Here is a 16,643-nt window from a genome sequence, read left to right as displayed (position 1 = left end):
TTCTCAGTTATGTGTCAAGGTCTTTCTTAAGATCCGTCCTTAGAAAGTAGATCTCATTATCTTAATATAGCACAGAGCAGCTTTAATCCAAAGCCTCAAACGCACAGTCGCTGGCTGTAATTCTGTTAGACTGCATGCTCACTGACCATTAAACATCGGAGGCAGGCAGGTTTAATGAGATCTCAATTTTCACCTCAGACTTTAAACCTGATTCTGTCAGTCAAACAGGCCTGTGGCTTGTGTGAGTTTCCCAAAGACCTCAATATCAGGCTGGAACATTACTGGATCAGATAGGAAAACATGGCGAAATGACATTTCATGTGATGTCATTTGAGCCAGCAGTCGGTTGTGGCTGAAGACTACAAGATTAAAAATGTAAAATATATCTGGAGGTGAGGAGTTAGAAAGGAGTGAGTTCACCAGATATCTGTAGCCCGCTCCTCATCTCTGAATGAGGCTGGCTGTTCAAGTCTACAAACAGAACCGTCTGCAGTCGCGTTGCATTGTGGGTAATGTAGGCAGCTGGTTTTGACAAGGAAGAAGACTGCATGGAATTGAAAGACGATATCTCTGGTTTTGCTGCAATGATTTCGCCCAATTTCTTTTATGAGACCGACAATGTTGGAAAAACACAGAGAATTTCACTTTCTAGAATATGGGACCTTTAACTTTTAATCAACGTCTTTTAATTTTGAAGCAGGTCTAGGTGCTATATAAATACTGTGAAAGTATCAAAAAGCTCAATCTACAGAGAAATGCACTCTTCAGTATTTATTTAACTGTGCCTTTAAGCGAGCCGTCAGGACTTCCGTATGGTTGGAATATCACAACAAAACGGTCACCAGTAGACGAGTCGCAAAACTGTGTGTAGAAGACGAGTCCCCGTCTGCAGTGATGCTGTGAAGACGGTGACAGAAGCTGATTCAGAAGATCGAAAAAACGCTGACTAATCGGAGCAGAGTAAGGGGGGCTTAAAGAGACAGGCACCAAAACAGAGCGTTTGAGACAAAGGGTGAAAACAGATACATGCAGACAGACAACATGAGGAAAATAGAATGTTTTTGGAACGTTAAAGCAGGTGAACATGTTCTACTAGAAACCCAAAACACAAGTATGAACCTAAAAATGAGCATGATATGTCTCCTTTAATGTCTCCTTTAATGACCATCATGTTATTACTGTATTTTATTTGTTCTCGGTCTCTGTCTCGTGGTCTTAACCTCTCGATAGGAGCAGTGAAGTATTGCAGGACTCAGCAGGGGGAACAGTCAGTCTTGACCTTATGTATCCTCAACAGTTGGGGTGGACTACAAATAATCACCTCTGCCTTTAAACAGGTTATGCCCTTTCACCACAATCTTTTGCCACATCATGCTAATGGCCACCACTACACCCACATGAGTAACTGGTGGTTAGCAGGTACAGTAAAAAGTGAAGATAAGATATGATGAAACATTGTCAATCAGTCAAGAAATGAGGTCATTGCAGCAGTAAAAATGTAGGATTCGGCAGTGAGGAAACTTGAGTACACAAGGAGCATGAAATAAGCAGAAATAGCATCTGTGGTGTTATGAAAACCACAGAGCAAAAGTCATAGAAAATGTATGGATTTCTTACTTACTCTTTACTATCACTGTTAAATGCTATTTACTTGATTACGTACTTAAAGTAAAGGGCTTAAAGAATGTATATATTTCAAATCTTTTTATTTTTTGCATCCTCTACAAATAAATCCTTCTGGGTACAAATCATGAACGATCGTGAATACCTAGGATTTGCGTGCTTTGGATTCATAATATCACTGTACCAGTATCATCACTGGGGCTGATGGTGTGACTGGTGCATTTTAATATAGTGAGTGAATCCAACCAAAAGCGATAATCCATCATTCTGTAGGATGAACATTAGAACAGGGTTTCCAGGAACCTGATGCCCTGCAGTCGTCGGTCTTCTCTCCCTTGTTCATTTCTCTGAGCCATAATTCATCATCCGTCCTTTAAAAGATGAATGTACCATATGGTAACCATCCAGAAACTCTCAACACTCTACACGTCCCAAATACATACCATATAGACTGTATAATATAGAAAATGACAGTGTAGCGATACAATAAATCCCACCGTAGCAAATATTTGCAGATAATAAAATCCAACAAACACCAGATTGTATCACATACAGAGGCCTTTTGTTGCAAAGTCTTTTTAAGGAATTGTACATTTAAAATGTTCCTTTTCAACAGATGGTCTTCCTGACATATGGAAGGTCTCCCACCTCACCTAAGGAAGACCATCTGTCTGTCAGTCACGTCCACATACGATGAAATAAGACGTGAACATGTTGCTCCATTTCTCCCCGGTTTAGTCCCTGGAGAAATCCAGCACAAACACACAGACACACTCTTTGGCTCTTGGCTCTTATAGAAGTGAGAAGGCTTTCTCGCATGTAAACCAGGGGGAGATGGGTAGCTGGGAGGTGTGGGGGATTCAGTGTAGACACTCTATGAGCCAAGTCTCCCCTCCAATAACATTGTTGCACGTCCTATAGGGGAGGCACAGAAACCAGGCCAGCTCCCTATTGTGTGCTTCCCATCTGAAGCCGGAGTGACTGAAAGCCGGTTGCCTGCAGTGACAAACAATTCCCTCAATTTCCCCTCAATTTGCAGTGCATGGCATGTGGGGAGTAGCAATAGAGCCTTTGTCTATGCGTAATGATTTCAGCACCGTTTTAGCTTTTCTCCACCACCTGCCACCCGTTCATCTCCTGATGGGTGAGTGTGACGATCAAGCAAACAAAGGATTTTTAAACACATCTTCTACAGACCCATTCGCCTCCATACACTCCATCCACATCATACAGAAAGTGGTGGAATCATCTCATCTTTTGTCATTAACCTTAATGTATGTATTTTATGAATTTCGACTTAAAATTTCTAGTTTTTTAAAAATGTCTTCTAATGAGTATTCTTTTCCTTGAGGTCTTAAACTTGAAATGATGAGTTGAATGAATGAACCGTTAGCATTAACATACTTCCCAGCATGCATTGTTGTCCGTGTTCCTTTCTAGCTCAAATAAAACATACATGATGTAAACTTGTCTTTACAGGTTAATTAAATCAAGTTATAGTGAAAACCACGCTAACCAAGATGCAGGTTTTGGTCACTGTTTTGTCTTTGCACACGCTCAAACAGCAGCAGCCACAGATGCAACGTCTTTGCAGCAAATGAGGAACTGGTTCTATGTAAATGTAACCGTTGTTGATTGAACTCTTCTTGAGTTCATTCGGCTTGTTTTTGCTTGGTTTTACTTTGATGAACTCATGACGACCTAACACATTGTTCAAGTTGAGACGTCATTTCCAATGAGAAATGTAGAAATATTTTTTTGTATTTGGGAAATCTCTTGAAAACCACAATGAATCCATGAGGGCCTGGCTTGTTTCTGTTGGTCAACGAACATGTTTATACGATATCTTTCTTGGTGATGGTTCGTGTTAAACATCTGCTCAGACCTGAGATCCGCTCGGGGACAAGCACCCGAGGACATGAATGGAATATCAATAGTGAAAGGCTGAACCGTTTTAATTCTGCCAGACTGAAAAGAAGCGTCAAGGATCACAGCTTAAACCCGGCATGTCACTCATTCATTCAGATGCATATGAACCCTGCGAGGTCCTCTCTCCGCCATGTGCTCTGGCTCAGTTTTCTTTTGAAAGTCCAGTTTTCTGTCGCCCCCCCCCCCCCGGCTCTGCAGCTCATTTTTTTGGTGAATGTGTCCGGTGAATAGCAAAGAGCTCCTTGCCCTGCTTTTGTAACGGACCACTTCTCCCTTTTTGACAATGACAAAACTGGGCAGAGGAGACGTGCTTTGCATGACAACGCTGAGGAGCGTAATGTATTTGAGTCTATTCATAGTAGCCATTCTTCATCTTCTGCGTGTAAGATGTCAAGTATTTTCCTGAGTTGTTGATGACCACAGAGCAGCTGGGAGGACAGACATTCTGTGTATGTACAGTATGTAAGTGTTTAACATAACGCCTAGTCGTGAATTCACCTCAGAGGAGAAATATGGCAAATTTCCAGGTTTTTGTAAGCGAGGCTGCAAAATAAGCAAGAACAGTGATGCATTCAGGTCCTTGCATATCTCTTTAGATTATTAAATTATTCAAAAAACAAATATTAACTTCAGTTACAGGCTGTTTTAAAGTAAAGTAAATAGACGGATGGTGCTGAAACGTGGTGGCCCACTGCAGTGTGGTTTATGTTCAGCCTGTGAGCACTTTTTAATCCACTTGATCAGCGCTGAAATCAAGTTTAAATACAAACTGGGATTATGTGAAGTCTTACATAATGTAATCCCTGTAAGGAAAACAGATGAAATCAAATCTGTGTCATTGGATCTTCAGGCATCATTATTTATGTCATTAACCAGCTGTCAGTGAACATACACTGACCAGATGTGCAGAGACTTTACTGTATTCCGTCCCCAAGAGAACCCAAAAGAAAAAGAAAACTCTCAACTGAAACATTTACCAGATCATTCTCATCACTCTCCCTCGGTGCCTCTTGATGACCTTTACAGTGCAAAGTTTCACCCCAAACACAGATGTGTATTTCATTTGTGTTCTGTAACGTGACTCCACTCCGATTACATAAAACAGTGTACCCAATCCAGTTGCTCCAAATGAATCATCTGGACTCACTCTGTGTATATTTTGGCCCCCGTCTGTCGGAGAAGCCTGTTGGCCACAGGAAGAGGACATAAGAGGTCAGAGCTGTTTTCTGTTGTGAGAGGGAGCCGCACCGTTATAATTCCCCATGTCAGATGATTTTGCATGCCACTCATCCATCACAACCCCTGCCGTCACACCAAATGTGCTCTGTGTGTTTTGGGGCCTGCGTGCCCCCCCCCCGCAAAGGCACAGGATGTACTTTGTTTCAGTGTAATGACATGATTAATGTAAGTGAGTATAATTACTTTGTACAGTCTAAATTGTAGCAGGTGAATAAGCAAGCTTAAATATACATGAAGAAATCTATGACCGAGCAATACAAGATGTTTTTTGTCAAACGGTTGTGTAACAATTTAATACGAGACCGGTCTCATTTTCAGGGCGTCAAATACCGACTTTTTCTCACGGCGCTCAGCGTCTCATATCGAAGCACATGGCAAGCTTCAGCATCTGAGACACACCAGGTTTTCTCCAATGTTAAATCATCCGCAGCAACATTAGGCGCTCAGAGCAACTTCTCTGGAAGTCAGGGGACATAGTATAAATGGACATAAGGGTCAAACAAACACGGGACTTTCACTCGGGAGACCAGTGTTCGTTTCTTGTGTGAAACCAATGCTGACTTAACTGAAGTTACATAAGTACATAACAGAAAGTACTCAACTTTCATGTCAAATTACTAAGCCTACGAAAAAAATAATACTTATTTTAACCCAAACCACGGTCCTACACTAAACCTAACCAGGTAGGTATGTTGCCTAAATGTGTGTCTTTGTCTCCTGACGTAATACAATTGTGAAACCAGTTGTATGAAGTTGTTGTACATTGCTATTCCTCAAGACCAGTAAATTATGTGTTAAATTGGTGAATCTCACCTTAGCACAATGGTTGGATGGCAAAACAACCAAAGACACAGATATAGACAGACTGAGGGTTAAGATCAAGTGGTTTTATTCATTAGCACACCAAATAGAACCTCAGTACTTCCAGGCCATGCAAAATCATCCTGACCAACAGATAATCATTTGCTTAGATATTCTGGTAAGAATTTGAATGCCTTTTGATAATCCATGAAAAGAGGCACACAGTGATGGATCCTCCCAGCAGTCTTCACAGAGTCATTCATCAGAAAGCTTGCAGCTGCTCCTTCCATGTGGTTCCGTCTAAACCCTGAATACTGAGGCTACAAGATGAGGTTCACTCATAGAAACACAAACAATTGCAACTGCATTATTGATTGTTAATTTCAGGGCGATATGACAAGTAAATAATAGTTGCTAAAGATATATTTGCCATCACAACAGTGCTCCCACTTCTTGTGATGAATTAATAATGAATTATGAGATATTCTGTAAATCATGAGGTGGTGTAGGTGTGGAGTATAAAAGCATTACAAACCTCATGTGACGGGCAGAAAACATTCATTTCTAGATACAGCATCTAAGACTCTTCTAATCATTTGATTAAAATAATATTTCATCTGTTGTCCAATAACAATAGATGTTTAATAATCATAAAATAAACAGAAATCCCAGTTCAAACAAATTATTATAGTTTTCTTTCTCATTTTCTCACAGCCCTGACACGAACAACTGTATCATCCTTCATTCATTCATGCACGTATTGTTTATCCACTTATAAATACATGCATTCAACACAAGGCTCAGACGATGCAGCCTGACACTGTTTCTCTGTGGCTGCTGGCTTGAGACCAGTTGCTCAACTGCTGAAGGGTCAGTGTGTCATTCTGGAGCTGCACCTGGTACTGAATGTCTGCAGAAGGAGGACCCTGTCACTGGATCCAGCCCCGAGGGTTACACTTAAACAGCAATAAAAGTAAAGATTATTGATAAAGTGGTTCCTACTGGTTGATATATTATATTTGCAGGTGTAAAATAATAAATTAGACTCTGAAGGCTGAATGACATAATGAGTGTGCCGCTCCCACGTAGAGTATTTGGCAAAGGTGACATCTGGAACGACAAGGGAAATAAATGTGTCGAGGAGAGGGCATGTAAAGATAGTACAGGCTCAGTTACCACACATGCTTGTGAAAGGGTACAAGAAACATCATTCTCCCACAGTACGAACATCATAAAACAATCAAAGATCCACAAGACGTCATTTAAGGAACAAAAAAGCAAGATGTTTGCTGCCAGATTGCATAAAATTACTGAAATATGTGAATCTCTCGTACAAATTAGATGTCCCATATGTGTTGCTTCACAGTTATAATAATATAAATATTGAAACAAGAGTTTAATGTGCAGAATATGTGGAGTTCCCTGGCTTATCAAAATAATATTAACAGAAAAGGCAATGGTGTTTCGGTAACCTGTTACAATAACTGCCAGCCGATTGGCATTTCAAACGCTCCCTGACCTACTTACAGTTTGAGCAGCTCAAAGATGGAGGGCAATGACATGAGCGAGCACGTTTGTTAAAACAAAACAAAGGCACCTGTAAAAGAAGGAATTCGGCATTGGTGCCAGACTGTAAACCATCATATCTGGGTGGTTTCACCTTTGACTGAAAAATGCTTCCACCAAATACAAACATATTATGACTGATGATCTTATTATAACTGCTTGGACTCAACGATGTGGCCTCTCAGTGTTTGGTAAATATAGGACTTGACCGTATGCTCGATGCCTGCAGGTTGCCTCAGTGATTCATACCAGGCATATCATTAGCCAGCATAACCCTGTCAACACGACAGCGGGAGAGGCAACAACCAATACTGCAGCTTTCTGTCTGTTTCTTTTACATCTTTCTTACTAACGTTAACAGTTTATCTCCAAATGAATGTAGGACGTGTCAACAGAGATTCCCCTTTAACTGAACCGAATTTCAAGCAAGCTTCTTAAAAAACATCTTGATGAAGAATAACGAGTTAGCATCTTATTCTCTCGGTGCAGTCCGCTGAATTAATAAAATGCCACCGTTTTAATCCAAATCCACTAGATCTTTTACACTGAAATATGTTGCTGTAAATGTCATAAAGCAGCCATTAAAACAGACCACCCTTTTCCCCCCACAGGAGCTCACTTTCACATCTCTGAACTACAGTATTGACTCCCTGAGACAGCTCTATGAATAGCACCGAGCGCCTGTTTCCTGGGGCTCATAGCGGGGCCCCGATGACTGTCTGCTCACCCTCAAAGGGCAACACACCCTGAATCCACCACAGTGCCATCTTGCGTTGAATTGTCTCTTTGATGGACAGAGCCAGAGCACATTAATGGCTTCAGGTTGTTGTTGAAACAGTCTCTTGACACTGACGCTGCTCTCTGTCGTCCAATTTTCTGTGACAAAGTGACACAGAGGTTCAGCTGTGATGATTCATGCCGCCACTAAGAGGAAACAGTGAAGATCAAAAGGTGGAGATGAAGGGAGGGAGCTGAAAGGTGGGTATCTGCAGAAAGCTGATTAATGCTTCTGGTGCATATTTCAGAAACAAAGGGCCTGCAAACCTATTTTTTTAATCGGCTTCTTACAAGGGATGGAGTCTTATATGAGCACACAATATTCTGCAACTGTTTTAGTGATTTAACGATCAGCGATTTTCTGTATTTTCTATCTATTCTGTGCTCAGTTTTCTGCATAGAACACAAACTGTACACATCTACCAAAAAAAGCAGATTTGAGCCCCGAAGGAGGAGCTGTTATGTAACATGAACCTTCTTTTGTTTTTTCAAAAAACATGTTGTATGTTTGGATACACGAAGGGAGGAAACACTCAGAAATCAACTCTGGGCTGCATGAAACAGGACGACCTTTAAATGACCCTCTTGTGTTTGCATCTTCGTGCTGATTTATCCAGAGCAAACAAAACAAAACAAAAAAGGCTTTAGCCCAATTATGAAGGACACTGATGGCGGAGCTAAACGCTGCAGTGTGTGTGTCAGTCAACAGTGCCGTGGTGAGATGAAGGAGCCCGTCATCTGGTGTGGAGCAGAACCTCTATTTCAAAAGAGGGCCGTAATTATGAAGGAATAGATCCGTATCGCTGGGAAACGGAGCAGCAGTTGCAAAAGTCATTACAAGTGGGAGATTGGATCAGTAAAGAGAAACGGGCTGAGCCAATGAATGGCAGCGTTCATGTGTTATGTAACTCAAAGAGGTGAGGGCGGCTAAGAGGGCGAGAAACTAAATACAGAAGCATGACGGGGGGGGGGGGGGGGGGGGTGCAGCACATTTAGCCAGACTTAACAGAATGTGAGTGATGGACCAAAGGTGTGTCTGGACAGTGAAGGTGAGACAGGAGATAAGGACATGTGGAGATGTTTATCGTGTCCCACAGCTTCAGATGATTAAGAGGCTTTTGTAGATGAGAACTTTCTGTACAAGCCAGACTGCTGAGAGGTATGTTATAATGTAAACAGTTGGGCTGCTTGCTCTGCTGCTGACCTCTTTTAAAGGGCAAGAAAAATGAGTTTTTTTTTAAATCAGTTATTCTCTAAATAAATTACTATATTTTGAATTGTTTATTGTGGGCATTTCAGCCTAAGTGTTTCCCTACTGCAAAGTCAGTCTTTAGACAAAAACTCCTCTTTAAAACAGTTTCATGAAAAGGACTTTTTCTACATTTGTTGTTAGAATATTTAAAGTCCCCTTCCACTCAAACACTTAGCAGAGTGACCTTTACTGTGCAGTAATTTGGATTATGTTCCACATTTCTTGTGTGTTTTGTTAAATTCAACAGTTATTACTTCTAAACCGAGTCACCAACCTGCACAATGATAAGATGTTCTCCTACTGCTCTCACTTGTTTATTTGTGTTGTCTCCCCTCTGTATGAAAATGTACAAAAACACATCTGCCAAAGTAAAGTTAGTAGTCCCATTATAGCTGATGGATTGTTCTCATGGTTTATTCAGTGCATCCTCCTGCCTCTCCATTGTCTTTGGCGTCTGGGAAGCTGCTAATGCAGCGCCAGTAATAGCTTAGGTAAACTGTTATGTCGGATGTTTATTTTTTGCCGCTAATGACGAAACAGTAGCCCATAAACAACAGCAAAAATAAGAGATCCTGGATAGTCAAATATTCACCTGAGTGTTTTTGTCTGGGATGCCATTTGAACCACAGAGAACCTGTTAGATAACTAGATGATTTACTGAGAGGCCATCACAATAAGCCATGCTGTCATACAGTATATGAGAAATGAATCCACTTACAACCACTTCCTGTATGACTGACCACCACTTGTTGCTTAAATAAACATGGAGAAGGAAGTAAAGGAGGGGAGGTGGTGGGTCAGGAGGACACAATCAGAATAGGTGCACACAAACTTCATTTGACATGAACACACAACTATATCTGTCTTTTACTCTACACAATATACACACACACACACACACACACACACACAAACACTCCTTTGCTGACTATTGCAGAGAAAAGGGAAGGAAATGTTTGCTTTCACACAATCAGCTGATGACTGGCTATGTGTTTCCTGTTCTAATGACCTTCTGTCCACCATGTAGTCCCACTGTATGCTGTGTTATTGTCTGTAGCGTATGAATGAACCATTCATGCTGTTTTGGTGAACTTTGACCAGTCATTTCTAATTATTTGCCAGCAGAGTGAGATCTGAGCCAAGGACAAGATTTGTCCTAATACCAACCTGTTAATCTGTCCATAGACACAACACAGTAACACAGGGCTGGTGTCACAGTGAAACAGGGCTGGTGTCACAGTGAAACAGGCTCCCACAGCTGATTCGTGGTGGTAGACGGTCGCTGGCTGCCACCTGCTGGAGAGAGAGGAATACTGAGGAATGATGAGGGTTTTCTTTTCTGGAGAGCAAGTGGGTTTTTCTTGCTTTTGTTTGTGATTTCTTTCTTTGTTTTTATAGATAAGACTTTGTGAGACGTGTTTTAAAAGAGGCTGTGCACTAATACACAGAACGGTGTGCTGTATTTTTAAACACAGGCACACACAGTTGTGTTTACAGACTACAAAATGAAGGACCTGTTAATTAGTTAGTGTTGGTTATTTCTTTGGTATCATTAAAACATACAAATAAAACAATGTGACCAGCCAAATGTGGTATTGTTTACCATTATTTATTTATTATTTTTTTACTTTGCTTAAATTATACTTTAATTATTTATTGAAGATGTCAGCGTTTTAATACGTATGTATGTAAAAAATAATAATAATAATAATAACAATAATAATGACATTGGTGATGGTTTGATTATTATCAATAGTAACGTTGTTGTTGTTGTTGTTGTTGTTGTTGTTGTTATTATTAATAATAATATTTATACCGACAATGATGATTTTGTTGTTATTCATATTATTATTATTGTTGTTATTATTATTGCTATTAATAATAATAATAATAATAATGTTAAATATTTTATATGTTTAAATTATCAATAAAGGAAAACTTTATTTTTTGCTCCCCACCCTTCCGGCTCAGCCCGTATTTATAATCGAGCACACCTCAAAGGGCGGGCCTAAAGCTCGAAGCTTAACCAATCAGTGTTGGCCAAAAGAAAACTGGCTGCAGCCGATTGGCTGAAATTACAGCCGATCAAACGCAACAACAATGACAGTTCCGCATTGCCAAATTTCAACCTGACGCCTTTTAAGAAGTTTGTGTGATTACTGAGCCGTTAAAACTGAGGTAGAAGAGTCGTTTTCATGTTTTTTAGTTAGTTCGGTATTTCATCAGATAACCAACTGACTGCTGTAGTAAAGAAAGATGGAGGCAATAAGGTGAGGACTTCTTATAGTCATGAAAACACTCCAGCTGTCTGAATAATGTATGTAGTTTTAGTTTTAAACTAGCTAGTTTTGTTTACAATTGAATCGCTACATTATAGTTAATACAAGTATTAGTTGTGCCTAAGTTGAGAGCAAACGTATTCATTTGTTGTACTAGCTGTTTGCTTTGTCATTGTTCACATCACACCCAGTTGTGCTTGTGTTGAGTCACTAACAGTTGTGCAACTCTGGTTTCTCAATGCTGCAGAAACGTCTTCCGGGCTGCCTGGTCCTCTGCGGAGAGACTAGACGACAGAACGGCCATCATCACCGGCGCTAACGCTGGCATCGGCAAGGAGACAGCCATCGACCTGGCGAAGAGAGGTGGGCCCGACACCTCTCACTGATCCTCACATCCACTTAGAGCATTGGCATTGTTACTTGCATCATGTATATTACTGTTCTAGTTGGAGTTAAAACCCCCCATCTGCATAACCCACAATGTCACGTGCATGCAGACACAGGGGAAGGCCCGCTGCTGCAGGCTCTAGTCGAGTAGAGAAATATGCAACAGGTCTTTGTCTTCCCCCATGTTCCCGAGTCCAAACTGATGTCATGTAATCGTCCCTTTAGGTCAGCGTGTAGGTAGTCCAAGTGTCAGAGCTGACAGTAAAGCGCTCTTTATGTCATTAAAGACAGCAGTCCAGGAGTCTGGACTGCTGTGGGAGATGTACATGTACAAGTTTGTCATAGTCGGAATCTAAAGTTAACTCACCCTCTGTGTTTGTGATGTGGGTGTGTTGGTCGGTCCCTCTCCGGGGTCTGCCCCGCCGCCTGCTCGATACGCCTGATACGTTGTCAGCTGGGCATCCTCGAGTTTGCGCTGTCGTTGAACTGCTCCTCAGCATGTTGTGATATGGTTGCAGTCTTCGATGTCTCTTTGGTGTGATGTCTTCCAGGTTCATAGATGGCAGGAAAGCCTTCTTACAGAGTCCGCTCAGGGCTGTCGCTGCGCGGTTATACGGCCAGTTTTAAGCATCACCACGGTCGTATACAACACACTGCAGGCTAACTACGGCTGCTGTGAATGCCGCAAATATCTTCTGATAACGCACAAAGGAGGTCAAAGTTCTCTTGGATTCTGTGAAGTTGCTCTTTGAACTCTCCGCATGAGTCAGGGCTGTTTCAGGCCGTGGTAGTTAAAGTATAAGAGCTGCTTTATCTGTGTAACAACACACACACACACACAGATGTATACGTTTTTATCTTTAAGGCATAGAACATGTGAATATACAAGAAGGATATGTGTGCAGGCAGTCAGCTGCTGCATGGATCACAAATCGTAAGATACAAGCATATGATGGACTGTTTCACAACGACTGTTTTAACGTACTGTTTTTTGTATTTTTAAGTTATGTTTCATACTATTGCACTGTGTTTATTGTTGTTCACCTCGTCACATTCCTTGTATGTGTACTTGGCAATAAACAGACGTTTCTCATGCTGCTGTAGTTCACTGCTGTTCGTCTTTCTGTTCAGGGGCCAAGGTGATCATGGCGTGCAGGGACATGGAGCGAGGACAGGCCGCTGTGAAAGAAGTCGTTGAAATCTCAGGCAGCGAACATGTTGTTTGCATGAAACTCGACTTGGCAGACAGCAAGTCGATTAGAGAATTCGCTGAAGCCATTAATACAGGTGAACCCGATCATTTTAGATCAATGTACACATAAAGGGACTTTAAGGAGACAAAACTATTTAACTTCTTATTGTCCTTTTCCACAGGAGAGCCGAAGCTCAACCTCCTCATCAACAACGCCGGTGTGATGGTTTGTCCTTATGGGAAAACAGCCGACGGCTTCGAGATGCAGATCGGCGTCAATCACTTTGGTAAATAACACTATGTAGTCTCTTACCTGTGTCATGAGGAAACGAGTCAAGAAACAACTTTTCTGGCCTTAATACACCACCCAGTGTCTGATGTAATGCCCAGTGTATTACTACTATGGTGTCCTGTTATATAGAATCCATTTTAAATGAACCTCTGCGTGTATTTTGTTCTGTTTTTTGAGCAGATTTATTTAGATTTTCTGCTTTCTTTCATTATAACAGAACTAATACATATACAGATATTCAGAAAAAAAGATCACTAAGTCACTTTAAAACCTCTCGCACTCACCTGTAGATGGCCCTCGTGTATATACGTCGCAGGAGATTTTATAGGGTCAGAAACATCCCATCATTCCTCAGTTAAGATTTATACCTGTAGTACACGTTTGAGCCACACGAGGGAGCCTGAATGTTTACATTGTTCTGATAACGTCTACTACATCAAAGAACAGCTCACATTGTTTTACTCATGAGAGGAAAATAAAAGACGAGATTGCCTGTTAACTCCACCTAAATGCATTTATTTGGTCCCATTTATAAAGTAACATGTGTATATAATAACACAAAACAAAGTTGTTTTATCAAACGTAGATCGCTTCTAAATGATAATATAAGATTATGCAGAAATTGCAGTAAAAATGGTCTTCTCACTATTTATAAATGAGGCCTATTGATGGTTTGTCACTTTTTTAAAAGTGGGTTCCCAGAAAGAAAAGTTTGTGAAACACTGTCAAGTATTTATTGGTGTTGGTATTGGGGCGTGCTGCGCTGGTGTCCGCTAAGACAAATAGTCTTGTGGTAAGATAAAGAGTCCAGTTTATGACCCCGTCATCAGAACATTTGTCCCTGTCAAGGTTTATAGACTGTTGCTTTAATAAATTCCTGGTCTGTTGTTTTGATCAACACTCTCTCACTGAGAGTCAAAAGGCTTATTTTAGTACACTATTGGTATGAAAAGTCCATAAACAGGTCGAAATTATAAGGACGGAGTAAATATAACTGAGAAATTTGTGACTTATTGGACAGAACTTTAGCGTAAATTCACAAACTTGGATCGCCCAATAAAATCGTCTCTCTTTTTTCTAGCTGTCCAGTTTCTTGATTGTGTATTTATACTTTAATCAAAGACCATTTTTAACATCCTTTAGACCAAGCATTTTGTCAGCCCAGGCCTGCCAGTTACAGTTCCTCCCAGTTTTCTACCAGATTGAAATATGCTGACATGTACTTGCCATTATTTACTGCTGAGTGTCAGTTTAAACAAAGACCGACAACAGAAACAACCTAGAAATTGACAAGTTTCTTACATCGGGACACATTTTTGCTGGAAAAAAAATCAAATAAAGTCAACATGAAAGTCATTTCCTTGTTCCCCCAGGTCACTTCCTGTTGACGCATTTGTTGATCGACCTGATTAAAAGATCGGCACCGGCCAGGATTGTCACGGTGTCCTCCATGGCTCACTCCTGGGGCTCCATCAATCTGGAGGACATCAACAGCGAGAAGAGTTACGACAAGAAGGCCGCCTACTCTCAGAGCAAGCTGGCCAACGTCCTCTTCACCCGCTCGTTGGCTAAGAAACTAGAAGGTGTGCGTTGTCCTCCATTGTCCACACACTGTGTCTCTCATGTCGTACGGTAACGGTGAATCGGGTGGTGGTGTGTCTTTCAGGCACAGGCGTGACGACGTATTCTCTCCACCCTGGAGTCGTCAAGACGGATTTGTGGCGTCATCTGAGCGGCCCTCAGCAGTTCTTAATGAAGATGGTCAGCCCCTTCACCAAAAACTCTTCCCAGGGAGCTCAGACGAGCATTTACTGCGCGGTGGAACCGTCGCTGGAGAAAGAGAGCGGTGGATACTACAGGTACACTTTGTTTTAAACATGCAGCTCATCGGCAACACCTGATACCTTTTATGGAGGATGATTGGTGGTGAACAAGTGAATGTAAAATGTATTAATCCTGTAAATTGTCATGCAAACTTTTGGATTCATCAGTTGCAACCTCCCGGATTGGGAACCACCGACCTAATTCACAATATAGTAACAAAACTGGTAAAAGATTTCTTGGTGTGTGTGGGCAGTTCGGTCTTCTATAAACGGGCGCTATCCATCTGAAATAACTGCTACATGGCTTTGTACATGTGAATTTTTAATTCCCCTATCTGGCGTGTCTTTGCTCACAGCGACTGTGCTCCTGCCAGCTGCTCAGCGGCCGGTAAAGACGACGTCCTGGCGCAGAAGTTCTGGGATTTGAGCTGTCAGATGCTGTCGATAACGTGGTGAAGAGGCAGAGTGGCTCCAAAACACAATCCCTCCGTTTACAGGGTTTTCTTTGCAATATATTTCACTGACACTGACAAAACATTATCTTGATATGATTTTTGTTTGTTTACTTACTAACATACAGTAGTCTCATAACACTCATGGCACTCTTTCTAATAAAGAAAATACTAAGTAAATTATATAACTATAATTTATAATTATATAAAGATTCTAATTCTAACTAACTAAATGATCACAATCTTTAATACTTTTCTATACATTTTTATAATGGCTTTGTAGTGGATATTTGGATGAAATTGTGGATTAAAAGAGTTTTCTTCATGTCGCTAATGTTGTTCTGTATTTTCTGGCATTAAACCCAAGTTTTACAATCCGTCCCTTTTGTTTTTGTTCCTACTTGGACACAATTGATATTTTTGGTCAACAACATAGTTATTGACATTGAACAAGTGAACAGCTAACAGCACATGACAACACGTATTATTGTGTCTCTTCTCCACGTATTTTGGTTCTATATTTGTTGTTGGCTTTTTAGATTTTTTTACTTAAAGCAACTATTTAGTCCTTTTGAAACAGTTAAGACATCGTCAAGGCCGCTATCAACTAACATGTGATGTTATTGTTGACATTAGTTTATAAGTTGTTAGATAAATGACCTCAATAACTGACTTGGCACAAGCTGCCTTCCCCAAATACGTTCGCCCTGATTTCACCTCTGGACTGTTTTGACGGAGAGTAATAAAGACAATCGGAGTCAATAACTTTAATACCACCTTATGATCTCTGTGGGCATGCGGTGGATTGATGAAGGCAATAAAACAGATAACGGCTCAATGTGTACTGGACATGCACTGGGAATATACACAAGTAGCTGCAGCTAAGATGAGCATCAGAAGAACTGATGGCGTTCTATGAAACTCAGTTTCATGAGAACATGGTAAATATTAGTTGCATAATGTGTCCAAAGTTATTTATATAAAAGTAATTTATGTAATAAGCTATACATATAATTGCATTTGTCAAAAAA

The 16,643-nt window shown here is 40.8% G+C and overlaps 1 protein-coding gene and 1 long non-coding RNA gene across 6 annotated transcripts; one reads left to right on the top strand and one right to left on the bottom strand.

The window, feature by feature from the left end:
- Positions 1-5,663: 5,663 nt before the first annotated feature.
- LOC142937741 (uncharacterized) lies at positions 5,664-11,151 on the bottom strand. The gene is made up of 2 exons (XR_012949435.1): positions 9,462-11,151; positions 5,664-8,034 (listed from the first exon to the last, which is right to left on the bottom strand). It is a non-coding gene; the product is annotated as an uncharacterized LOC142937741 (long non-coding RNA).
- rdh12l (retinol dehydrogenase 12, like) lies at positions 7,988-15,989 on the top strand. Of its 5 annotated transcripts, none has more exons than XM_076080811.1 (8): positions 7,988-8,136; positions 10,373-10,537; positions 11,714-11,829; positions 12,985-13,140; positions 13,228-13,332; positions 14,711-14,920; positions 15,004-15,196; positions 15,517-15,989. In XM_076080811.1, the coding sequence occupies exons 4-8, from the start codon at positions 12,999-13,001 to the stop codon at positions 15,614-15,616; spliced, it is 750 nt and encodes a 249-aa protein (XP_075936926.1). In that variant the 5' UTR covers positions 7,988-8,136; positions 10,373-10,537; positions 11,714-11,829; positions 12,985-12,998; the 3' UTR covers positions 15,617-15,989. The 5 variants fall into 5 exon arrangements, with proteins under 5 accessions (XP_075936926.1, XP_075936928.1, XP_075936930.1 ...); XM_076080813.1 differs by lacking the exon at positions 7,988-8,136 and adding an exon at positions 8,965-9,094; XM_076080815.1 differs by lacking the exon at positions 7,988-8,136 and adding an exon at positions 8,968-8,984.
- The last annotated feature ends 654 nt before the right edge of the window (positions 15,990-16,643 follow it).

The sequence above is a fragment of the Anarhichas minor genome, unplaced genomic scaffold (assembly GCF_050575085.1).
Source record: "Anarhichas minor isolate MPS153535 unplaced genomic scaffold, ASM5057508v1 ptg000074l, whole genome shotgun sequence".
Lineage (NCBI taxonomy): Eukaryota > Metazoa > Chordata > Actinopteri > Perciformes > Anarhichadidae > Anarhichas > Anarhichas minor.
This window is presented reverse-complemented; position numbering and strand designations above follow the sequence as displayed.

What these genes read in the sequence shown, in the direction of transcription:
- rdh12l (XM_076080810.1), top strand. An exon ending in GATCGGCGTCAATCACTTTG is followed by an intron (nt 13,333 to 14,710) that starts GTAAATAACACT and finishes TTGTTCCCCCAG; the next exon opens with GTCACTTCCTGTTGACGCAT. An exon ending in GAGAGCGGTGGATACTACAG is followed by an intron (nt 15,197 to 15,516) that starts GTACACTTTGTT and finishes CTTTGCTCACAG; the next exon opens with CGACTGTGCTCCTGCCAGCT.